This window comes from Tetrao urogallus (genome assembly GCF_951394365.1).
Source record: "Tetrao urogallus genome assembly, chromosome: 32".
In the NCBI taxonomy this organism is placed as follows: Eukaryota; Metazoa; Chordata; class Aves; order Galliformes; family Phasianidae; genus Tetrao; species Tetrao urogallus.
In genome coordinates, this window is record NC_136845.1 from 748842 (window position 1) to 775064 (window position 26223).

The 26223-nt window shown below is 49.9% G+C and overlaps 3 protein-coding genes across 3 annotated transcripts; 1 reads left to right on the forward strand and 2 right to left on the reverse strand.

Annotated features, from left to right (window-relative positions):
- Positions 1 to 346: 346 nt before the first annotated feature.
- Positions 347 to 1282, reverse strand: LOC306956595 (olfactory receptor 14A16-like; the record flags this gene model as incomplete). Its single annotated transcript, XM_079547870.1, has 1 exon — positions 347 to 1282. The coding sequence occupies one exon, from the start codon at positions 1280 to 1282 to the stop codon at positions 347 to 349; it is 936 nt and encodes a 311-aa protein (XP_079403996.1).
- An 8725-nt stretch (positions 1283 to 10007) lies between these two features.
- LOC306956596 (olfactory receptor 5AP2-like) lies at positions 10008 to 17266 on the forward strand (the record flags this gene model as incomplete). The annotated part of the gene is made up of 2 exons (XM_079547871.1): positions 10008 to 10918; positions 16306 to 17266. The coding sequence occupies 2 exons, from the start codon at positions 10008 to 10010 to the stop codon at positions 17264 to 17266; spliced, it is 1872 nt and encodes a 623-aa protein (XP_079403997.1).
- Positions 17267 to 21460: 4194 nt separating this feature from the next.
- LOC306956597 (olfactory receptor 14I1-like) lies at positions 21461 to 22417 on the reverse strand (the record flags this gene model as incomplete). Its single annotated transcript, XM_079547872.1, has 2 exons — positions 21461 to 21763; positions 22124 to 22417. The coding sequence occupies 2 exons, from the start codon at positions 22415 to 22417 to the stop codon at positions 21461 to 21463; spliced, it is 597 nt and encodes a 198-aa protein (XP_079403998.1).
- Between the last annotated feature and the right edge of the window lie 3806 nt (positions 22418 to 26223).

The following is a 26223-nucleotide window of genomic DNA, read 5'->3' on the forward strand; positions in this document are numbered from 1 at the left end:
CAGTGTGGCAGTGTAAAGAGACCAGGAATGAAAAGAGCGCGTTGTGCTGCTGACTGTGGCTGTACCTCCCCCAGATCCAGACAAGGTAGGAAGGGAGAAGAGCTAAGGAACAGTATTTTTTTGCAAGGTTTTATAGTGTCTTTTATTTATTTGGGGAATCTGGTTGCATATTTACATGAGGTCTTGGTGTGAGAAAATGGGAAGTAGATGGGAAAGAAGAAGTGGAATAAACTGCAATGTTTTTTCCAAGATTACTCTATTACACTTAACACAAACAGACAAAAAGTCATACATACGTAAAATATAAAGAACCATCACAAGGAACGATGTGAGGAAGATGTGCACATTATTGAAGCAGGGATATTGCATGCTGCAACACTTTGCTGAGGGCATGCTTGATCTCCTTGTTCCTCATGCTGTAGATAACAGGGTTCAGTGTTGGAGGAACCACAGAATAGAGAAGTCCCATCATCAGATCCAGGGATGGGGAGGAAATGGAGAAGGGCTTCAAGTAGGCAAAAAAGCCAGTGCTGAGAAACAGGGAGACCACAGCCAGGTGAGGGAGGCACGTGGAGAAGGCTTTGTGCCATCCCTGCTCAGAGGGCATCCTCAGCACGGCCCTGAAGATCTGCACATAGGACACAACAATGAATGTAAAACACCCAAAGGCTAAACAGATACTAACAAGGAGAATCCCAAATTCCCTGAGAAAGTATTGTGAGCAGGAGAGCTTGAGAATTTGGGGGATTTCACAGAAGAACTGATCTACAGCATTGCCATGGCAGAGAGGCAGTGAAAATGTATTGGCAGTGTGCAGGAGGGAATAGAGAACCCCAGTGGCCCAGGCAGCTGCTGCCATGGTGGCACAAGCTCTGCTGTCCATCAAGGTCCCGTAGTGCAGGGGCTTGCAGATGGCAACGTAGCGGTCATAGGACATGATGGTGAGAATGCAATACTCTGCTGATAGCAGAAAGACAAAGAAAAAGACCTGTGCAACACATACAGCGTAGGAGATGTGCCTGGTGTCCCAGAGGGCATTGGCCATGGCTTTGGGGAGAGTGGTGGAGATGCAGCCCAGGTCGAGGAGGGCGAGGTTGAGGAGGAAGAAGTACATGGGGGTGTGCAGGCGGTGGTGGCAGGCTACGGCTGTGCTGATGAGGCCGTTGCCCAGGAGGGCAGCCAGGTAGATGCCCAGCAAGAGCCAGAAGTGCAGGAGCTGCAGCTGCCGCGTGTCTGCCAACGCCAGGAGGAGGAACTCGCTGATGGAGCTGCTGTTGGGCATCTGCAGTTCCTTTGGGCATGGAGTCCTGTGCAGAGTGCCAGAAATAATGACAGAAGTCAAAATAACATGGAGAGAACCTCCTCCTGCTATACTTCAGAATATTTTTGTTTGCTGTGGAAAATATTCATTTAACTCCATAACTCCAGTTTATTTTCATGAGCTTCACAATTCCATAAGGAGTTGCAGTTTATGTAGCTCTTTGCTCTCTTTTCCAAATCATACCGCAGGCTCCTAGATATTTTCCTATTAGGAGCTGTTTCCACAAGTCTTATCTTTACCCTGAGTGCACTCAGGGTGCACTTAAATTTCTGTTAGAGAAAGATGCTTGTTTGCAGGAAAAGTGCATTATTCATGTCTGCAAAAAATGATGATAATTTCAGCTGGTGCTCTCCTTTGGGAAAGGAGAGACTGAAAGCACTTAAAGAGATTGCACACACAACAGCAGACAGAGAAACGTACAATTCAGGATTCTCAGAGACGTATTCATATTTCAAAGATCCTTTAAGATTTATGCCTCCAACTTTTTCACCTTCCCTATGAAAAATAAAAGAAAAATTCCTGCCTTGTCACTCCTCTCGCAAAGCTCATCTGGAAACACTCTGGGTTGCAGTGTATCTGTGATCCCCCTGCCCCAGGCAGCAGCTGTGGCAGCTGAAGGCCCCTGCCCTGCCCTGCCCTGCCCTGCCCTGCCCTGCTGGGGGGCTCCTTCCCCCCACACGTCTCCCCGCAGTGCCCTGGGCAGCTCCCCGGGCAGGCTGAGTGCTGAGCCTGGCAGGCAGCAGAGTCCCTGCCCCGGCACACAGCCCCTGGGGCACAGCAGGGACCTGCTCTGCAGGACAGCCTTGGGCACCCAGCTGCAGCCCTGGCAGCACAGCCTGCAGCCGTCCTGGGACACGCAGCCCTCAGGGCTGTGCTCTGATGCTGCAGCACAGAAGCCCTCAGCTGGAGGAGGTTTTTATCGAAAATAAAGAAATATGGAATGCCTTCAGACTGACCTGCAATGGGCTGTCCCAGATTTAGTGACTCCTGCATTAAAGCCACCACACTGACTGCAATGAGGGACTTACCGGGTCAAGGGCTGTGAGAAATGCTCCTCCAGTGAGCTCACAGCCTAATGTGCCACACTGCCTGTCAGCTCTCTTCCTTATTTCCTCTACATGTCTCTTGCAGACCATGCCCAGAGTCTTGCTGTGTGCTGCACAGGAGCTGCTCCTTTGCACTGCTGCTTCCCTGCAGCACTGCCCACTTGTAGGAGCTCCCAGAATCCCAGGAGCCTGGCCCAGCTCAGCAGCAGATGATGTCATTTCTATTCCACCCACTGATCTCCCCTGAGATGTCCCTGGGTCTCCATGGCCAACAGCTCCTGAAAGACTACAGTGTCATGATTGTACTTCAAAATCTGCTCAATTAACCACCAAATGTCCAGTGGACAGTGACTGATTGCAGACATATGGTTAGTTCTACCAGAGAGTGTTTGCTGAAACAAAAAGGGCACACAGACAAGGACAGTGCACTTTCCCTGGGCAAAGCAGTGATCCAGCTGAGGCAGTGAGGCATCTCATCCCTAGATGGAAACCCTGCAGCTGAAATGGGATTCAGCACCCCACGGACACAAAGGAATTTCAGGGATTCCTCAGGAATTCAGTTCAGGTGTGCACAAGGAGTTGCCTGCATGTGAGCTCCTGCTCTGAGTCCTTGGTCCTTCAGCGGGGAGTCAGTTGCTCACACACAGACCCTGGGTGATGACCAAGGTGCCTGGGGTGCTGCTGGATGTGTGCTAGTGCTTGTAAAGTGTGTGGGAAATACCTGAGAGAGACACTTCCTTCCTAAACATCAGCTGACGGCCAGAGAGGGGATAGAGCTATTCTCAGCTATCCTAAATAACAGCCGACCCCTTCGTTCATGGCACCCAAGTTTGCCTTCTTTACCTGTCTCCATGGTGCATGCAGAGTTACGCAGGTGACTGAATGGCTGTGCTCACAAAAGAAGAGATGGATCTTTCTCTGTTCTCCATCTGCTGAATATTCTGGATCTCAAGGCACTACAGAGCTAGCACACATCTTCATATTTCAACTGATGAATTCTCAGTGTTCTATGGGCACACACGTGAATGGCATCAGAAGCAGCCGAGTGCCATGCCAGTTCCCTGGGCTGTCCAGAACAATCACATGCAGCTGCAAATGCCACACAAGGCCTTCAGGAAAGCCATGCCCTAGGAGTGTCCGTGCTGCTGGGACAACTCCGAGCCTCACAGTGGGTCTAATGCCTGTGTGCCACCTTCTGAACTCAAATACCGTAGATGTGTTATGCAGCCATGCTAGGAACAATGGTGCTTGTTTCTTTATGTGTTTTTACACTAATGAGAACATCAACACATGCAGAGCTAGAAATCTTTGCTCCGTTGCAGGCCTGAGCTCTTGTTTGGACCACAGGGACACGGTTGAATGGCTTCCACAACTGGACTGTAGCACAACGGGTTACAGAGTCTTTGTGATGGATGAGTGAGGAGACAAGGAAAGCTGACTGCGCTCTGGGAGAGTGCACTGAGCTTCTCCTGGGGATGGCAGAGCAGCCAGGTCAGAGCAGACGGAAACGGTAATCAAAGGAGACCAGCAGTGTCTGTTCCTGGCTTCCTGATCAGAAAGAGCAAGTGGAAGGTGCCCTCTGCAGACTGATGGGAGCCTTATCTTGTCTGGCCATTTGGAGGCCTTTTTCACTGCAGTGTTTGCTGCAAGGACAGCACAGTAGGGCATGCACCATCCACAAGATCTCTGGAGAACACAGACGGCAGCCTCTTGACCAAGCCATGGAGGAATCCAACAGGAGAGGTGCTCTGCTGGATCTCAAACTCACTGGCAAGGAAGGGCTGATGGGGAATGTGAATGTGAAGATGAAAGTGAACCTGGGCTGCAGTGGCCTTGGAATGGTGGAGCTGAGGAGTCTGAAGGGAGGATAAAAGAGAAGCTCACAACCCTGGACTTCAGAAGAGCACACCTTGGCTTCTTCAGTTCTCTGTGACATACAGTGCAGCACGGAAAGGCTCTGAGGGGAATGGGATCAAAAAATGTGGTTACAATATAGGGATCGTGGCTTCAAAGCAGAAAAAGCCCATTCCAAGGAAAAGGAAGGCAAATAAAAATGTCAGAAATCCTGCATGACTGGGAATGGATTGCATTGGTCTCACCCAAACACAGAAAGGAAGCGTGCAGGAAGTGGAAACAAGAAGAGGTCACCTGGCAGCAATGCAGAGACTTTGTCCAGTGTTCCTGCTGAGATGAGTTTAGGAACATCGGAGTTCAACTGCGATTGAATGAGCCCAGGCATATCACAGACAAGGAGAGCTTGTAGAAATACAATGTAGTCTACAAAAGGAAGGCTAGGGAGAATGTGGGTCCAGCGTAGAATGGGGCAGGGAACCTGGTGAGACAGGACATGGAAAAGTCTCTGACATTCATTTCCTTCCTGACCTCACGGTTTATTAGTTGGTCTGGGCAACTTGGAATCCTGGGTGCCAGAGACAGGTGGGAAATGTTGGTGCAAGGCAGATGTACTGTTGGAGAAAGAAGAGGAGATCAGGGAATACCTAAGCAAACAGGATCCCGTGTTGGAAGAGGCTGACAAGAATTGTAGGATTTTTGTATGTTTTGGATTGAAGGATCCTAAAGCCCATCCAGTTCCAACTCCCTTGCTGTGTGCAGGGCTGTCACACAGTAGATGAGGATGCCTGGGCCCTTGACATCTCGAACATCTCCAGGGGTGGTGCAGCCCCATCTGCTCTGGGCTGCCTGTTCCATACCAGCTCCATGCCTCACGTGCTGATCTACGGAATGTTGGAAATTCCTTCCAAACGTCTAATGAAAATCTTTCGTTCGGTTTATTGTGTTTCATCCTGGTCCTATTATTCAGAAATGCTGTAAGAAGTCAGTCTCCATCTTTTTTATTGGAACAAGGCATTGGCTAGAAGATGTGGGAAGGCATAATGCAGAGTAGTGCCTCCACATTTCAGATCCCCAGAACAAGGAAGATGTCTGCAAGTGAGAGTTGATAAAAATGTGTTAACACTTCTCAACTTCAAATATTCTCATGTGTCATCTCTATTTTTAAGTTGAAAACATATTACGGGGGATATTGTGTCTGTTATTTTACTTTATTTTTATTTTTATTTTTATTTTTATTTTTATTTTTATTTTTATTTTTATTTTTATTTTTATTTTTATTTTTTGTTTTTATTTCTATTTTTATATTGCTTTTTTAATGGCCCTCATCCTCCAGGTGTCTCCAGCTCTCCTAAATCAATGACCGTGATTCAGGCCATGCTTTCAGCAGGCCATCTGGACACATGCTTTTCCCACTGCTCTCCAGATTTCCCCATCCCTTGCTCTTTGTTCACTCAGATTTCTCTCTCCCAACTATCTGCCTGATCTCTGGTCTTCAGGGAGATTACTGAAATCTGCTCCTTCTCTCCAAAGTTGGATGGACTCTTTTCTCAACTCCTTAGCTGTCATTATATCTATCCCTTCCTATCTCTGCCTAACTCATTTCTTTTACAGATATTCCCTGTGAAAGACAAAACTCATTAGATGCAGCATGGACAAAGCATACAGTTGAACATTGTGTTTCACTGCTCATTCAATTGCATCCCATTTCCTTCCGTCTCTGGGAAAAAATAAAATAAATAAAGACCAAAAAACAGTCAAAAAGAAATCTTTCATTACCCATGTACAACTGGTTCTCTGAGGAATGCCAGGGGGAATTATTTCAAAGGAGGTTTAACACTGAGCGGGTGACTGCAGAAGAGAAGAGTGATGTGAGGAAAAGTGATGCAAGTCCCATGGGGCCAACGGGAGTAGAAATGAGGTGGGGAAGTTGAGGAGCAATTTTGTCCACGCAGTGACAGAGAAAAGTTCATAAGGGAAAATCCTGGATCAGTAGCAATAGCCAAGAGCTGATTAAAATTCTTGTTTTAAACACAACTATATATAAATAGTAAATGAATGTCTGTTGGATTCTTCCTCATTAAGGTCACTCCAGACACCTCTCCAGTTTGCTGTGCAAGTTCTCAACACTTAAAAAAGATGAACGGAAGGCACAAAGCACAGGAGGCTTCTGTGGGTTGTAATGGGCCCCAGGGGGCATTTGCTGCTGAGTTTTCCAGTGCACAGAGAAGAGAAGATTGCATGAAGTGCCCAAGGAGACAAAGTCAGAAGGAACAGTGAAGTTTCTAGGAGTATTAATGGGCCCCACTGAGGGCCATTCACAAGCAAGCTTCCCCAGGGACTTGTTAGAGCAGAGAATTGGAATCCATGATTGCAGGCAGACCAAGGCAGTGGGATGGTGGCTGTGATGCTGAGAAAAGCCTCCTTTGTCTTGTGAAGCAGAAAGGCCAAGCCCTGATCCCCAGAGCCTTGGCAGGGAGATCCTGTCCCTCCTGCTGGCTCAGGGCCCTTCCTGTCCAATGAAAGAGCAGGGGTCAGCAGCTGCCAGACTCTGCATGGGGTGCAAGGATGCCGCGAGGCCCAAGTCCCCTGTGGGCAGTGTGTCTCATGATAGGATGTGGGATGTGAGAAGGGACCACTCTGAACAAGCAGTCAATCCCAATGAAACTTTGAACTTCAGATCTCTCAGGGCCAAGGTGAAGGCACCACTTCCTCACTGGGAAGTTTGGCTCTGAGGATGCCATGTGTGATACTAACCCACATGCAGAGCCCCTTTCGCGTCCTGCACTTTTTCCACAATAAACCCATGCAGCGCTACAGGCTTGGGGATGAGTGGCTGGATGACTGTGAAGAGCAAAGGGACCAGGGGGTGTTGGTTGATGCTTGGCTGAATGTGAGCAGACAGCATGCCCAGGTGGCCGTTAGGGAAAACGGCATCCTGGCCTGCATTAGAAATAGTGTGGCCAGCAGGAGCAGGGAGGACATCATCCCCCTGTACTCAGCACTGGTGAGGTCACACCTCAAGTACTGTGTTCAGTTTGGGCCCCTCACTACAAGAAAGACCCTGAAACTTGTCCAGAGAAAGGCGACAAAGCTGGTGAGGGGTCTGCAGCACAGGTCTTATGAGGAGTAGCTGAGAGAGCTGGGATTGTTCAGACTGGAGAAGACGAGGGTCAGGGGAGACCTCCTTGCACTCTCCCACATCCTAAAGGCAGGTTGTGATGAGGGGGGGGTTGGCTCTTCTGCCAGGCAACAAACAGGACCCGAGGAAGTGGCCACAAGTTGTACCAGAGGAGCTTTAGGTTAGACATAAGGAAGAACTTTTTCTCTCAGAGAGTGGTCAGGCACTGGAATGGCTGCCCAGGAGGTTGTGGAGGTTCCGTCCCTGGCAGCGTTCAACAGATGTCTACGTGAGGAGCTGTGAGATCTGGTTTAGTGCTTGTGGTAGTAATGATGATGGGAGGACGGTTGGACTCGATGATCTTACATCATTTCTGACCATGCGATTCTATGATTCTATGATTCTATGATTCTAATCTGTATTGATGCACCATCACTGTGCTGCTGCCTGCTGTGACAGAACAGTGGATCTGCCATCACTCTGCTCCTTCCCACTGTGACAGCACAGTGACCCTGACATTATGATGTTCCTTCCCACTGTCACAGAACAACAACTGCAACACCACTGTGCTCATATCAGCTGTGACAGCACAGTGGAGCTGAAATCACGGAGTTTGTCTCTCCTTTACAGTACAGTGACTCTGACATCACTGTAATACTGACCACTGCCACAGCTCAGTAATTCTGACATCACTGCTCTCCACATTTCTGGTACACCACTGTGGCGTCGCTGAACTCCTATCCACTGTGACAAGACAGTGACTTCAACATCACTGTGCTTGTACCTGCTATCATAGAATCCTGGCATACCCCGCAATGGAAGGGACCCATAAGGATCATTAAGTCCAACTTTTGGCTCCACACATCTGCCCTAAAAGCAGACCATATGACTGAGTGTGTTGCCTTGTCACGGAGTTATCTAGAGCAATCTGTGCCCGTGACAGAGGGCAGCAGGCCTGCAGTCCTACTGGTCAAAAATTAAAGTATGAATGATCATAATAATAACAACAACAATAATAATAACAAATCAGCGGCAACAATCTAAGGAGGAAACATGATTTTACTAAATATGATATTGGAATGCAAGATAAAAGATAACACAATATTATAAAATAAAATTGAAATTTAGGGTAATAAATCATATAAAATGAGAGAGTGAGTGTCTGAAACCAAAAGCCTTGCTTTGAACTGGAGTCGCACGGCTGGGGAGCGAACCCACACATTGCAGAGCAGCAAGCAAGGGAGAGATCCTGGGACTTCCTCCCATGACTGATCTTCCCCTCTCTGAACTCAGAGTCCTCTGGGTATGCAGTTCTTGTCTCCTGAGAGCCAGGTATCCAGAAAGTTGTCCGTCCACAGAACTGGAGTATTTACTCCTTAATTCCCTGTGCTTTACATGATGTTAGGATGTGGAGTACCAATAACAAGAATCGTAAAACCATGACACCAGATGGGGCATTTGCAGCTTTGCTAGGCACACACCATCTGCTAGGACAAGAAATGCTTCAGGGATCAGTCTGTCTACTGGTGATTAATTCATCTGACTTCAAAGTACGTTTTGCAGAGATGACCCTGTTGTCTATCAGGAGCTGCCAATGCAGAGACCTAAGGAGATCCCCAGGGAGAGCAGTGAGGAAGAGAAAATGACATTCTCTGCTGGAGAGCTGGGCCGGGCTCCTGGGACACAGGGAGCTCATAAAAGTGGGCAGTGCTGCAGAGAGACAGCTGTGCCCAGGAGCAGCTCTTCTACACAGCACAGCCTGCAGGTGATAGGAGGAGAGCAGAGAAAGGAGAGAGAGCTTATAGGATGTGTATGGTGTGAGCAGGCTGTGAGCTCACTGGAGGAGCATCGCTGACAGCCTCTGACAAGGTAAGTCTCAGTGCAGGCTATGACTCTGCCGTCTGCCAGGCTCAACACTCAGCCTGCCTGGGGAGCTGCCCAGGGCGCTGCGGGGAGACGTGTGGGGGGAAGGAGCCCCCCGGAGGGCAGGGCAGGGCAGGGCAGGGGCCTTCAGGTGCCAGGGGCATGGGGATCACAGCTTCAGCGCTCCCAGAGTATTACCAAGGGCACTTTGCAAGAGGAGAGACAAGGCAGGGATTTTCCCATACCTGTCCTTAGGGAAGGAGAATGAGTTGGAGGCAGAAATCTGAAAGGAGATGCGAAATATGAACACAACTATAAGAGTCCTGAACTGTACGTTTCTCAGTCTGCAGTTACATGCACAAACTCCTCATGTGCTTTCAGCCTCTTTTCTCCCAAAGGATTGCACCAGCTGAAATTTCCGTACTTCTCTGCAGACATGAATATTGCACTTGTCCAGCCAACCGGCAGCTTTCTCTAGTAGAAATTTAAGTGCACAGAGGTAGGAATGGGCACTCTGAGTGCAGACAGAGGAAAGATACGAGGAATGGAAATATGTCATAGGAAGAAAGTATCCAGGAGGCGGGGATATGATTAGGGAATGAGAGGAAAGCAAGAGCTCCTTCATCTTCGACTTCTCAAGGCATGGTGAAGCTCCTGTAAATTCAAGTTATGGAGTTAAATGAACGTTGTCCTAAGAGAAAGAAAAACTGTTATAGTATAGGGGGAGGAGTGTCTCTGAAAAAGCTCTTGACTTGTCGTTATCTCCTGCACTCTGAACAGGACTCCATGCCCAAAGGAACTGCAGATGCCCAACAGCAGCTCCATCAGCGAGTTCCTCCTCCTGGCGTTGGCAGACACGCGGCAGCTGCAGCTCCTGCACTTCTGGCTCTTGCTGGGCATCTACCTGGCTGCCCTCCTGGGCAGCGGCCTCATCAGCACAGCCGTAGCCTGCCACCACCGCCTGCACACCCCCATGTACTTCTTCCTCCTCAACCTCGCCCTCCTCGACCTGGGCTGCATCTCCACCACTCTCCCCAAAGCCATGGCCAATGCCCTCTGGGACACCAGGCACATCTCCTACGCTGGATGTGCTGCACAGGTCTTTTTCTTTTTGTTTTTGTTCTCAGCTGAGATTTCTCTTCTCACCATCATGTCCTATGACCGCTATGTTGCCATCTGTAAGCCCCTGCACTACAGGACCTTGATGGGCAGCAGAGCTTGTGCCACCATGGCAGCAGCTGCCTGGGGCACTGGGCTTCTTTATTCCCTGCTGCACACTGCCAATACATTTTCAATACCACTGTGCCAAGGCAATGCTGTGGATCAGTTCTTCTGTGAAATCCCCCACATCCTCAAGCTCTCCTGCTCTGAATCAGACTACCTCAGGGAAATTGGTTTCATTGTGCTTAGTGTACTTGCCGTATTTGTGTGTTTTGTTGTTATTGTTGTGTCCTATGTGCAGATCTTCAGGGCCGTGCTGAGGATGCCCTCTGAGCAGGGACGACACAAAGCCTTCTCCACGTGCCTCCCTCACCTGGTCGTGGTCTCCCTCTTTGTCAGCACTGACTTTTTGACCTACCTGAAGCCCCCCTCTATCTCATCTCGATCCCTGGATCTGGTGGTTGCATTTCTGTACTCAGTGGTGCCTCCAGTACTGAACCCCCTCATCTACAGCATGAGGAACCAGGAGCTCAACGATGCAGTGAGGAAAATGATGTCATGGACAAATTTCAGCAGGGATCGTCTTCTCATCTGCCTGAACAAATGACTCACAGTTTTTTCTGAAACATGTCTATGTTATCTTAGAAATATTGAATGGCCTTTACTGAAAAAAAAAAACATAAAGATCATCTAGTTTCAACCCCACTGTTACAGGCAGCGTCACCAACCACCAGAGCAGGCTGCCCAGAGCCTCTCATCCAGCCTGGCTTTGAATGCCTCCAGGGATGGGGCATCCACAACCTCTGTGGGCAACCTGTCCCAGGCCTTCACCACCCTCTGGGTGAAAAACCTCCTTTTAATATCTAACCTAAACCTCCCATTCTCAGTTTAAAACCATTCCCCCTGTTGTACCACTACCCTATGTCCTAAACAGCCGTTCCCCCTCCTCTTTATAAATTCCCTTGAAGTATTGGAAGGTCTCAATGAAGTTTCCTCTAAATCTTCCCCAAGCTAAACAAGTCCAGTTCCCTCAACTTTTCTTCCTAGCAGATATGCTCCAGCCTTCTGATCATCTTAGTGCCCTCCTCTGGACCCGCCCCCAGAGCTCCATGTCCTTCCTGTACTGTGGGCCCCAGGCCTGGGCACAATGCTGCAGATGGGGCCTCACAAGAGCCGAGTAGAAGGGGGCAATCACCTCCCTCTCCCTGCTGGCTCCCTTTTTTAATGCAGCCCAGAACACAGCTGGCCTTCTGGGTTGCAAATGCACGCTGCTGACTCATGTCCAGCTTCTCGTCCACCAGGACCCCCAAGTCCTTCTCTGCAGGGCTGCTGTCAAGAGGTTCTTCTCCAGGTCTGTATAAACACTTTGCATTGTCCCAGACAAAATACAGCACCTTGCACTCAGCCTTTTTTAACCTCATTAGGTTCACATGGGCCCACTTCTGCAGCCTGTCCAGGTCCCTCTGGATGGCTTCCCTTCCCTCCAATGGATCGGCTGCACCGCTCAGCTTGGTGTCATTTTTAAACTTGCTGAGGGTGCACTCAATACCATCATCTGCACGGTCAATGAAGACGTTGAAGAGCATCCATGGCAAGACTGACCCTTGAGGGATGCCACTTGTGATCGGTCTCCACCCTGACACAGAACCATTGATCACAACCCTTTGGCTGCACCTGACCAGCCAATTCCTAATCCATCGAAAAGTCCAGCCTTCAAATCCACACCTCTCCAATTTAGAGAGAAGGATGTGGCGAGGGACCATCTCAAAGGCTTTACAGAAGTCCACATAGATGACATCCGTCGCTCTTTCCCTGTTCACCAATGCCATCACTCCATCACAGAAGGCCACCAGATTGGTCAGGCAAGATCTGCCCTTGGTAAAGTCATGCTGGCTGTCTCCAATCACCCCTTTGTCTCGTATGTGCCTTAGCATAGCTTCTAGGAGGATCTGCTGTGTGGTCTTCCCAGGCACAGAGGTGAGGCTGACTAGCCTGTAGTTATTATTAAACTGGCAAACTGTAACTGGTCTTGAACATGACTGCGTGGAACTGTCCCTGCTGCTGTGGCTGATGGCTGATGTGGCTGATGGCAGATGTCTCCTGCAGAGGAATCTGGAGCAGCCAGGTGATGCCAGGGGATCTCCAGGGACAGTGTTAGAGTCTTAGAGGGCAGTGATTGCTTCCTTACACAATGACAGACCATTGATCCAAAGAAACAGGGGAAGCTGGGGAGCACACAGGCAAATGAGGGCTCTGCAGTGGTGCTGCTGAGCCAGCAGAGCAGATGGAGAGGGACTCAGCAGTAGAGATCCCATCCATCCGGGACTGCTTCCCACCCTGAGCAGCACAGGGTCAGCCCCATGTCCCAGGGCACCACAGCTCCCTTGCTCTGCAGAGCAGCTCCACCAACTCAGGGCCCTGCAGGGTGCATGGGGAGGAAAGCAGAAGGGAAAAGGGAGCTGCTGACAAGTCAGCATGGACACACTGCCCTGGGCAAGGCTCCCTGGGAGTAGGGCTGGTCCTGGAGAGGGGCTATGGAGATTGCTGTGTGGTCAGGGAGGGAGGGATGAGAAGGAACACACCCTGTTTGTCCTCCTACTGCAGGCAGCTGCACCAGAGAGGACCCGCAGCCAGCACCTGGATGGAGCTCTGCCACACGCCTTGCCCTCCCCTCTCCACTGCTGTCACTGCTGATGCACTCAATGACCTCCCAGTGCTGCTGGCCAGCACATCTTCCAGGGGCCATTCAGGTGCTGCAGTGACAGTGACCTCACATCACCACTCCAGCCACCTGTGCTCAGCCTGCCTCTCCCTTGCTCCTCTGCCCTGTCCTGTCCCTGCTGGGATGAGTGGTGTAGGGATGCGCTTCCTGTCCCCACGTTCACTCCTTCCAGCTGCCGGCCTGGAGGGCTCCTGGGGGTACTGATAGTGGACTTGATGGTGTGGAGCAGAATCCAGAGAGAAAAGGTGATGTGAAGCAGCACTTTTGCAGTGGTGGCCTCCATGCTCATTTTGCAAGTGAGAACTTGTGCTCATTGTGCTTGTGGCCTGGAGCTTCTACCCCAGCGTTATCTGCATTGGTCATGGCACAGGAATGGCATTTCATAGACCAGCAACCCACTTTCTTCCTCACATTATGTCATAAACCAGTGTCTTATAAACCACTCTGACAGTGTTTGCATTGGCTCATGGATTACATGAATTAGCCCTCTTTTAGTTATTTGAGTCACAATCCAATGTCATTAGGTCTCCACCTCTGTAGCCGATAAATTTTACACAACCTTCATTTGAGGACTGACCTGCTCTGACCTCGATGTTTTCACACCGTTTCTTTTAAACTTCCATAGATTGGTGGGGATGTTTTCCCATTGTGATGGGTTTCACCACAGTGACTGTGATCTCTACTTGAGTCTTTCAGGCAGAGCTTGACACTGATGACCCAAAATGGTTCTTGGGTGCTTGTGTTCATTGAGCAACGTAGCGGTCATAGGACATGATGGTGAGAATGGAATACTCTGCTCCAACCATCTGTCTGCAGAGGGCACCTTCCACTTGCTCTTTCTGATCAGGAAGCCAGGAACAGACACTGCTGGTCTCCTTTGATTGCCATTACCATTTGCTCTGACCTGGCTGCTCTGCCATTCCCAGGAGAAGGTCAGTGCACTCTCCCAGAGCTTTACTTGTCTCCTCACTCATCCATCACAAAGATTCACTCATGTGCTACAATCCAGTTGTGGAAGACATTGAATTGTGTCCCTGTGGTCCAAACAAAAGCTCAGGCCTGAAACTGAACAAAGATTTCTAGCTCTGCATGTGTTGATGTTCTCATTAGTGCAAAAGCACATGAAGAAACAAGCCCCATTGTTCTTAGCATGGCTGCATAACACATGTACGGTATTTGTGTTCAGAAGGTGGCACACAGGCATTAGACCCACTGTGAGGCTCGGAGTTGTCCCAGCAGCACGGACACTCCTAGGGCATGGCTTTCCTGAAGGCCCTGTGCTGCATTTGCCAGCAGCATGTGTGTGTGCTGGACCACCTAGGGAACTAGCCTGACACTAGGCTGCTTCTGATGCCATTCACGTGTATGCCCATAGAAAACTGAGATTTCATCAGTTGATAAATAAAGATGTGTGCCAGCTTTGTAGTGCCTTGAGCTCCAGAATTTGCAGCAGTTGGAGAACAGAGAAAGATCTGGCTCTTCTTTTGTGAGCTCATGCATTTAGTCAGCTGCATAACTCTGCATGCACCATGGGGATAGGTAAAGAAGGCAAACTTGGGTGCCCAAAACGTAGAAGTCTGTTGTCATTTAGGATGGCTGAGAATACCTCTATCCCCTCTCTGGCCCACAGCTGATGCTTAGGAAGGAGGTGGCTCTCTCAGGGATGTCCCACATACTGCACAAGCACTAGCACACATCCAGCAGCACCCCAGGCACCTTGGTCATCACCCAGGGTCTGTGTGTGAGCAACTGACTCCCCACTGAAGGACCAAGGACTCAGAGCAGGAGCTCACATGCAGGCAACTCCTTGGGCTCCTGAACTGAACCAGAGGAATCCCTGAAACTCCTTTGTGTCCGTGGGATGCAGAATCCCATTTCAGCTGCAGGGTTGCCATCTAGGGACTCATCATTCCTGCACTGCCTCAGCTGGATCACTGCTTTGCCCAGGGAAAGTGCACTGTCCTTGTCTGTGTGCCCTTTTTGTTTCAGCAAACACTCTCTGGTAGGACTAACCATATGTCTGCAATCAGTCACTGTCCACTGGACGTTTGATGGTTAATTCAGCAGATTTGCAAGTACAATGATGATGTTGCTGTCTTTCAGGAGCTGTTGGTCTTGGAGACCCAGGGACGTCTCAGGGGAGATCAGTGGGGAAATAAAAATGACATCCTCTGCTGCTGAGCTGGGCCAGGCTCCAGGGACACCGGGAGCTCCTACAAGTGGGCAGTGCTGCAGAGAGACAGCTGTGCTGAGGAACAGCTCTTCTGCACAGCACAGCAGGGCTGGGGGCATGATCTGCAGGTGACATGTGGATAGAAGAGAGAAGAGAGAGAGACTGTAGGATGTGTTGTTAGCAGGCTGCGAGCTCACTGGAGAAGCATTACTCACAGCCATAGACACGGTAAGTCTCTGGCTGCAGGCAGTGCTGCTGCTCTTACTGGAGGGATCACTGAATCGGGGACATCCCATTGCAGATCAGGCTGCAGAGAGTCTGTGTTTCTTTATCATGAAGAAGTCGCGTTCCACATGAGGGCTTCCCACCTCAGGACAGGGGCTTTCTGCTGCCACAGCTGCTGCCTGGGGCAGGGGGCTCACAGGTTCACTGCATGCCAGAATGTTTCTAAGGGCACTGTGCAAGAGGAGAGACAAGGCAGGGATTTTACTTTTCCTATTCTCATGGGAAGGAAAGGATTCGGGACAGAAATCTAAAAGGGGCTGACAACTTTGAGCACAGCTCTGAGACTCCTAAATCACACCTGTCTCACTCACTTGTTCTGTGAACAGTCACAGAGTATGTGCTTTCAGCCTCCCCTCTCTTGAAAGATAGAATTACAATTACAAAATTACCAAATTACAATACTATTGTCTTCTGCAGACATGAATAATGCACTCATCCTGCAACCAGGCAGCTTTCTCAGAACAGAACATTTAATGGGACATAATTTGGGACTGGGTGCTTTAAGAGCAGTTGGGGTAAAGATAGGAGACATGGAAACAGATGAAAATATCCAGGGAGTTGGAATAAAATTAAAAAATATGATAAATATATAAGCTCCGTAATTATCCTCTGCACTTGGAATGCTAAATTTCACGAAAATAAACTCAAGTTACGGTGTGAAATCTACATTAACCGATGTGAAGGAAAATGTCTTATAGTATGGTCAGAGGAGTGTTTCAGAGCATGATCTTGACTCGTCATTTTCTGCTGCACTCTGAACAGGACTCCAGGCCCAAAGGAACTGCAGATGCCCAACAGCAGCTCCATCAGCGAGTTCCTCCTCCTGGCGTTGGCAGACACACGGCAGCTGCAGCTCCTGCACTTCTGGCTCTTGCTGGGCATCTACCTGGCTGCCCTCCTGGGCAACGGCCTCATCAGCACAGCCGTAGCCTGCCACCACCGCCTGCACACCCCCATGTACTTCTTCCTCCTCAACCTCGCCCTCCTCGACCTGGGCTGCATCTCCACCACTCTCCCCAAAGCCATGGCCAATGCCCTCTGGGACACCAGGCACATCTCCTACGCTGGATGTGTTGCCCAGACCTTTCTGTTTCTCTTTCTGCTATCAGCAGAGTATTCCCTTCTCACCATCATGTCCTATGACCGCTACGTTGCCATCTGCAAGCCCCTGCACTACAGGACCTTGATGGACAGCAGAGCTTGTGCCACCATGGCAGCAGCTGCCTGGGGCACTGGGGTTCTCTATGGTCTGTTGCACACTGCCAGTACATTTTCACTGTCTTTCTGCTATGGCAATGCTGTGGATCAGTTCTTTTGTGAAATCCCCCAGATCCTCAAGCTCTCCTGCTCTGGTTCTTACCTCAGAGAAGTTGGACTTATCATATTTAGTGCCTTAATCTTCTTTGGTTGTTTTGTATTCATTGTGCTGTCCTATGTGCAGATCTTCAGGGCCGTGCTGAGGATGCCCTCTCAACAGGGAAGGCACAAAGCCTTCTCCACATGCCTCCCTCACCTGGCCGTGGTCTCCCTTTTTGTCACCACTTGCATGTTTGCCTACCTAAAGCCCCTTTCCGCCTCCTCCCCAATCCTGGACCTGGTGGTGGCAGTGTTATATACAGTGGTACCCCCAGTAATGAACCCCCTCATTTACAGCATGAGGAATCAGGAGCTCATGCATGCTCTCAAGAAACTGTTTGCAAATGTACTGCTTCAGCATCAGTAAAATGTTCATCACATGACCATCAGAAATTCAGGAAAAGCTCGGATTGCCTTTGTTTCAACTCCTTCACACTCCCTCCCAGTTTGTTATTTCTATGGTAATTTTAATCCCAATAAAGAAATGCTGTTCATCACATTTCTTCATTTTCTACCTTTGTCTTCTGGCTTGCAATTCTGATGTACAAAAGCAAGCCAGCTGTTTGAATCAATAAAGAAATCATCAGAATATTGTTTGTTTCAGCTCCCACCTGCTCTGGATCACAGAGAGCAGCCCTGCACACACGAGGGGTGCAGGAACCAGGAGCCCAATGCCACATGGAGCAGCAGCCCTGGTGTCTGTGAGGCTGCCCCTCACCGCCCTCTCTGCTGCCTTTGAGTTGTGCTGCTGCTTCCCTGGAGCCATGGTCATGGGCAGCAGCAGGACGTGATCTTTTCAATTCTGCTTTCTTTACATCTTCCAACTGTCCTCTTGTGTCCTTGCATTTCTGTCAGCTGTCAGTTCTTGTGCAATTGGTGAAGGTTGGCCTCCCTACCGGGACCATCGTAACAGATGGGGCTGCTCAGCGCAGGGCCACAAGTCTGAATGCCTCTTCCAAAGCTGTGCCAGGAATACAGCAAAGGAGTTGCCCTCGGGAATGTCCTCTAGCTTTGTTTGTGTTCAGAATGGTTCACGGTCCCATGTAGAGGAGCAAAGGATGGATGAGAATTCCCTTCTTGGTTGTACATGGCCCAGCAAACAGTAACAGATCTTGAACATGACTGTGTGGGACAGACCCAGCTGCAGTTGGGCTGATGGCAGCTGTCATCAAGGAGAGGAATCAGGAGCAACCTGGAAATGCCAGGGGATCTCCAGGGACAGTGTTAGAGCCTTAGAGGGCAGTGATTGCTTCCGTATGCAATGACAGACCACTGATCCAAAGAAACAGGGGAAGCTGGGGAGCACACAGGCAAATGAGGGCTCTGCAGTGGTGCTGCTGAGCCAGCAGGGCAGATGGAGAGGGACTCAGCAGTAGAGATCCCATCCAGCTGGGACTGCTTCCCACCCTGAGCAGCACAGGGTCAGCCCCGTGTCCCAGGGCACCACAGCTCCCTTGCTCTGCAAAGCAGCTCCACCAGCTCAGGGCCCCACAGGGAGCACAGGGAGGGAAGCAGGAGGGAACAGGGAGCTGCTGCCAGGCCAGCATGGACACACTGCCCTGGGCAAGGCTCCCTGGGAGTAGGGCTGGTCCTGGAGAGAGGCTATGGAGCATTGCTGTGAGTTAGAGGATTAATGGATGAGAAGGAACATGCTCTGCTTGCCCTCCTGCTGCAGGTGGCTGCACCAGGGAGGACCCACAGCCAGCACCTGGATGGAGCTCTGCCACACGCCTTGCCCTCCCCTCTCCACTGCTGTCACTGCTGATGCACTCAATGACCTCCCAGTGCTGCCGGCCAGCACATCTTCCAGGGGCCATTCAGGTGCTGCAGTGACAGTGACCTCACATCACCACTCCAGCTATGTGTGCTCAGCCTGCCTCTCCCTTGCTCCTCTGCTCTGTCCTGTCCCTGCTGGGATGAGTGGTGTAGGGATGCGCTTCCTGTCCCCACGTTCACTCCTTCCAGCTGCCGGCCTGGAGGGCTCCTGGGCTCCTATCCTACTGATAGTGGACTTGATGGTGTGGAGCAGAGTCCAGAGAGAAAAGGTGATGTGAAGCAGCACTTTTGCAGTGGTGGCCTCCATGCTCATTTTGCAAGTGAGAACTTGTGCTCATTGTGCTTGTGGCCTGGAACTTCTACCCCAGCGTTATCTGCATTGGTCATGGCACAGGAATGGCATTTCACAGACCAGCAACCCACTTTCTTCCTCACATTATGTCATAAACCAGTGTCCTTCACTCTGACAGTGTTTGCACTGGCTCATGGATTACATGAATTAGCCCTCTTTTAGTTATTTGAGTCACAATCCAATGTCATTAGGTCTCCACCTCTGTAGCCGATAAATTTTACACAACCTTCATCTGAGGACTGACCTGCTCTGACCTCGATCTTTTCACACCGTTTCTTTTAAACTTCCGTAGATTGGTGGGGATGTTTTCCCATTGTGATGGGTTTCACCACAGTGACTGTGATCTCTACTTGAGTCTTTCAGGCAGAGCTTGACACTGATGACCCAGAATGGTTCTTGGGTGCTTGTGTTCATTGAGAATAAATCAGAGTTTCTTGGCTTCCCAGTGGCCATTTCAGCACTGGGTCACCCCCAAGGATCCACTGACTTGTCTGGGGGGCATTGAGTGTGCTGTGTTGGGCTGCAGCTACAGGGACAAAGACAACTATAGGCAGTGTACTGCCCTGAGATCCTCATCCCAAGTTCCATCTGCAGCTTCCAGAGGGCTCTGGTCTCCTGCAGGTCCTCTCGGAAAGCTGCCTGTCCAGACAGGAACTGTGAAGCCTCTGGAGATGGCATGGGATGCTTGTGATCACACAGTGGAGTTTTGCTCCTCCCCATCTATCCTTCAGTTAATGTGTGTTTCCTATTAATATTTATCATTTTCTATCTATCTGTGTAAAATACTTGTCCTGCCAAATTTCTTGTGGCCTGTCAGCCATTGAGAGGAAGGAACCTCACCATCTTCTTCCAAGGCACCTGCCAGCTTCATTCATGTCCCTCCTGCTATCCAGTTGGTACTCACACAGAAGAGCCATCACAATCCCTCACACAAACCTCCTTCTTGCTCTATGGGCCCTACCAGGTGCTCAGGCAGACAGGATCCCACAGGCAACACGTCAACCTGGCACTTTCTGTCAGCCTCTCAGGGACACTGCAGATGTGATCCTGTACGCACAGATCCCAGCCAGAAGGCAAGGGCTGACCAACAGCTGCTTCAGGCAGAAGGCAGCACACCATGCCTTTCTGGGGCTGGCCTGTCAACTCCACACACGGAAGTGATCTCACAGCCACCTTCACAGCCTCGTGCCACCTGCAGGCCCAGGAGGTCCTGAGGTAGAGCTGAGCTCATGGCAGCATTCCTACCCACCTCCTCCTGATGGCCTCAAGCTGATCAGTCACATCACCTCCTGTACATACATCACCTCACATTCATCACTGCATTTCACGCATTTGCTCAAAGACTCCATGATTCCTGCTCTGCCCTGGACAGCCAAGTACTCAAAGTTTAGGGTTAGGGAAGGGGTTGAAGGTGAGGAGGGCAGAGCACAGGAGCAGGCTCTATGGGTGCACTGTCACCAAGCCGCAGGAGCTGCATGGCTGAGGGGCAATGGGATTGAGTTTCACCTCAACACACCATCACCACACCACTGAATTCTGTCTCTGAGTGCAACACTGAGCCTTTTCTTGAAGAGTTTCTGTCTCACCTCTGTTGGCTGTTCCATTCCTGAGGTGGATGTGGCACCTTACTCAGGAAGGAGAAGGACACAAAGCTCTATAGGAGGACCTGCACCACCTGCCAGGCAGCTCTGTGCTCCCCACAGTTGTGCTTCCTACCTGCAAATTCATGCTCCAAAATGTCTCTTGAGAGTCCTGGGCAACCTCTTCTGTACTCTCATGCATACATCAGCTACCCTAGGGCATCATGGAGACAGTGCCCACCTCTGTGTAGCAAATGGAAAGAGGCACTGAGTGGAAAGAGGCACTTCAGGGAAATGTTTACGCCTCTGAGATGAGAACCCATATCCAAGTTCTTTTACTATGCAGGGTGTCACAGGGAGTGAGGAAGAGGGGATCTCACAACCAACGTGCAAACCAGGTGCTGCTGCTGGCCTGCCAGAGGCACTGACAGATGTGAGCCTGCAAGCACAGACCCCAGCCAGGAGCCAAGGGATGGCCAGTCAGCTATTGCAGGCTGAAGTCACCACACAGTTGGATTAACAGCCGTATGCTTCCTGCTGGATTGTGGGTTTCTGAGAACAACTGACTCCAGCAGATCTACAAATGTCTCCCAGGAAGGAAGACAGACAAAGTCATTGCATGCCCTTTGTTTGGTTAAGATTCACTGAGAGCTTGGTTCCTTATGTACACTATGTCTGGGCTACACTGCATATGTACAAACTGAGTAGTGATCAATGTGGATAATGACATTTAAGTGGAAAATATTAGAATGCATAAGATACAGAAAAAAATATTCAAAAAATTACACTTAAAAAAGGAATACACAAACCGAAAGAAGACAATTCAATTTTGTAAAAAACTGCATTACAACTCCTAGACAGAAAAGGGTGGGCAGTTCATTGTTTTCAAAACACATTTGTTCATCAGTTTCCACAGAGCATCCTTGAGATCCTGGTTCCTCATGCTGTAGATGAGGGGGTTCATTACTGGAGGCACCACTGAGTACAGAAATGACACCACCAATTCCAGCAATGGGGAGGAGATGGAGGGTGGCTTCAAATAGGCAAACATCAGAGTGCTGAGAAACAGGGAGAGCACAGCCAGGTGAGGGAGGCACGTGGAGAAGGCTTTGTGCCTTCCCTGCTCAGAGGGCATCCTCAGCACGGCCCTGAAGATCTGCACATAGGACAGCACAATGAATACAAAACAACCAAAGATGATTAAGGCACTAAATATGATAAGTCCAACTTCTGTGAGGGAAGAACCAGAGCAGGAGAGCTTGAGGATCTTGGGGATTTCACAGAAGAACTGTTCCAAAACGTTGCCATGGCAGAGTGGCAGTGAAAATGTACTGGCAGTGTGCAGCACAGCATAGAGAACCCCAGTGGCCCAGGCAGCTGCTGCCATGGTGGCACAAGCTCTGCTGTCCATCAAGGTCCCATAGTGCAGGGGCTTGCAGATGGCAACGTAGCGGTCGTAGGACATGATGGTGAGGATGGAATACTCTACACAAAAAAAGAAAAGTAAAAAGAAGACCTGTGCAGCACAACCTGCATAGGAGATGTGCCTGGTGTCCCAGAGGGCATTGGCCATGGCTTTGGGGAGAGTGGTGGAGATGCAGCCCAGGTCGAGGAGGGCGAGGTTGAGGAGGAAGAAGTACATGGGGGTGTGCAGGCGGTGGTGGCAGGCTACGGCTGTGCTGATGAGGCCGTTGCCCAGGAGGGCAGCCAGGTAGATGCCCAGCAAGAGCCAGAAGTGCAGGAGCTGCAGCTGCCGCGTGTCTGCCAACGCCAGGAGGAGGAACTCACTGATGGAGCTGCTGTTGGGCATCTGCAGTTCCTGCTGGGCCTGGAGTCCTGTTCAGAGTGCAGGAGATAATGACAAGTCAAGGCCATTCTCATCATCACTCCTCCTGCTATATTATAACACCTTTACTTTCTCTTTAGCAAATGTTCCATTGGCTCCATTTAATTTCATGAAGCTCCACTACTCATAAGCAGAGGAAGCATCTGGAGCTTTAACCTTTCTCTCATTTTTAATCTCCATCTCCTCGGATATTTTCAACTGTTTCATGTCTCATATCTTTACCCCAACTGCTCTTTGAGCCCACAACCCCAACCTCTGTGCACTGTCTGTTAGGGAAATCTGTCTGTTTGTGGGATAAGTGCATTATTCATGTCTGCAGAAAAAGACAATAATTTCAACAGGTTCAATCCTTTGAGAAAGGAGAGACTGACTGCATGTGCCTGTACACAAAACAAGCTATTGATTAAGGAAAAATTTGGGAGTCTCAGAGCTGTGTTCAAAGTTGACAGCCCCTTTTAGATTCCTGCCTTCATTCATCCTTCACTCAGAATAGGAAAAGGAATATCCTTGCCTTGCCTCTCCTCTTGCAACATGCCCTTAGAAACACTCTGGGTGCAGTGTAGCTCTGAGCTCCCTGCCCCAGGCAGCAGCTGTGGCAGCAGAAGGCCCCTGCCCTGCTGTGATGGAGGCTCCTTCCCCCCACACGTCTCCCCGCAGCGCCCTGGGCAGCTCCCCGGGCAGGCTGAGTGCTGAGCCTGGCAGGCAGCAGAGTCCCTGGCCCGGCACACAGCTCCTGGGGCACAGCAGGGACCTGCTCTGCAGGACAGCCCTGGGCACCCGGCTGCAGCCCTGGCTGCACAGCCTGAAAGGCGGAAAAGCGGCCCCATAAGAAAAGCAAAAGGCAAAAAGAAGGTTTCACTGTAACTGAGAATAGGGGGAGGATAAAGGGGGATAGTTAGGGATAGTTTGTAGAAGCAGGAATGTAGAGCTTGTTAGAGAAAGGGGAATAGCAGGCACAGGGTCTGGGATAGTGAGGGGGATGAAGGCCATACTGATAAGGTTTGAGACGTCTGGCAGGGAGGTGATTAGATGTCCACAAGAGTGAGACGAAACTAGTTTGGGGGATGCCCCCCCTTCTCTGCCAGGAGTTATGGCGAGGAAGGTCAGAAGCCTTCATGAAAAAGACAACAAATTCTTCAACTCATGACCCACTATGCAAGCGCAACAGGGGAGGGTCTGCATGCTTTGGGGTATAATGAATATGTATCCGAATTCCAGGAAACTACTGATTTTTTATTAGTTCGCCCTTTATCTGTAGCACGACTTTTCTGGACAGTGTGCAAGCTTGGAGGAATTATCCCCCTTGCACCAGGGCTTTTGTGCAATTGCCAATAAAACATAACCTTCTCTGTATCCTTACAGGCTACAGGGTTTGATTTTCCGCATGTCACAGCCTGCAGCCGTCCTGGGACACGCAGCCCTCAGGACTGGGCTCTGATGCTGTAGCACAGAAGCCCTCAGCTGAAGCCAAAGTTTTTCCATGATAACAAAACATGGAGTGCCTTCAGCCTGGTCTGCAATGGGATATCCCAGAGTTAGTTATCCCTCTACTAAAAGCAGCTGCATGGCCTGCAGTGAGACTTACCTTGTCAAGGGCTGTGAGCAATGCTCCTGCACTGAGCTCACAGCTGCTCACAATGTACGCATCTTGAGATCTCTCTCTCCTTTCCCTTCTGTCCTCCTGTCACCTGCAGGCTGTGCTGTGCAGAAGAGCTGCTCCTGGGCACAGCTGTCTCTCCGCAGCAGCACTGCCCGTTTGTATGAGCTCCCTGTTTCCCAGGAGCCCGGCCCAGCTCAGCAGCAGAGGATGTCATTTTCTCACTGCTCTCCCTGGAGATGACCCTGGGGCTCTGGGGCTGGCAGCTCCTGATAGAGAACAGGGTCATCTCTGCAAAATGTACTTTGAAGTCAGATGAATTAATCACCAGTAGACAGACTGATTCCAGAAGCATTGTTTGTCCTAGCAGATCGTGTGTGCCTAGCAAAGCTGCAAATGCTCCATCTGGTCTGGTGGTTTTACAGTTCTTGCTATTGGTATTCCACATCATAACATCATGTAAAGCACGGGGAATTGAAGATTTAACACTCCAGTTCTGTGGACTGACTGTTCTGAACACCTGGCTCTCAGAAGAGAAGAAGAACTGCATACCCCAGAGGACTCTGAGTTCAGAGAGGAAGATAAGGAAGATAAGGAAGATAAGGGAGGAAGCCCCGGGATCTCTCACTTGCTTGCTGCCCCATGTGTGGGAGCGCTCCCCAGCTGTGCACCTCCAGTCCAAAGTCAGGCTTTTGGTTTCAGACACTCACTCTCTCATTTTATTTGATTTAATACCCTAAATTCCTATTTTATTTTATAATATTGTGTTGTCTTGTATTCTGATATCATATTTAGTAAATTTGACTTTCCTCCTTAGATTGTTGTCGCTGCTTTATTTTTACTATTTTATTTTATTTTATTTTGATTGATTTTATTATTATTATTATTAATAATAATTATTATTATTATTATTTTCGGCCAGTAGGACTGCAGGCCTGCTGCCCTCTGTCACGAGCACAGATTGCTCTAGATCACTCCGTGACAAGACAACACACTCAGTCATATGGTCTGCTTTTAGGGCAGATGTGTGGAGCCAGAAGTTGGACTTGATGATCCTTACAGGTCCTTTCCATTGTGGGATATGCCAGGATTCTATGACAGTGGGTACAAGCACAGTGATGTTGAAGTCACTGTGCTGTCACAGTGGATAGGAGCTCAGCGACTCCAAGTCACTGTGATGTCTTGGAGACATGGAGAGCAGTGATGTCAGAATTACTGAGTTGTGGCAGTGGTCAGTATTACAGTGATGTCAGAATCACTGTACTGTAAAGGGGAGAGAAACTCAGTGATTTCAGCACCACTGTGTTGTCACAGCACACTGTGATGAACACAGTGGTGTTGCAGTCATTGTTCTGTGGCAGTGAGAAGGAACACTGTAATGTCAGGGTCACTGTGCTGTCCAGTGGATGCAGGCCAGGAGCACTGTGATGTCAGAGTTAGTGTGCTGTCACAGTGGAGCACAGAAGGAGCACAGTGATGGCAGATGCACTGTTCTGTCACAATGGGCAGTAGGGCAGTGATGATGGATCAAGGCAGATTAGAATCATAGAATCATAGAATCACAAGGTTGGAAATGACCTGTAAGATCATCTGGTCCAACCGTCCTCCCACTACCATTTCTACCAGAAGCACTAAACCATATCTTGTAGCTCCTCATCCTGATGCCTTTTGAACACTGCCAGGGACGGCGTCTCCACCAGATCCCTGGGCAGCCGTTCAGTGCCTGACCACTCTCAGAGAGAAAAAGTTCTTCCTTATGTCTAGCCTAAACCTCCTCTGGTACAACTTGTGGCCATTTCCTTGGGTCCTGTTTGTTGCCTGGGAGAAGAGGCCAAACCCTTCTTCATCATAACTTGCCTTCAGGAGACTGTAGAGTGCAGGTGTGAGGTCTCTTCTGAGCCTCCTCTTCTCCAGACTAAACAATCCCAGGTCCCTCAGCCGCTCCTCATAAGACTTGTGCTTCAGATCCCTCATCAGTTTTGTTGCCCTGCTCTGGACAAGTTTCAGGATCTTTCTTGTAGTGAGGGGCCCAAAAGTGAACACAGTATTCGAGGTGCTCCCTCACCAGCGCTGAGTACAGAGGGATGATCACCTCCCTGCTCCTGCTGGCCATGCTGTTTCTATTGCAGGCCGGGATGCCATTGGCCCTCTTGGCCACCTGGGCATGCTGTCT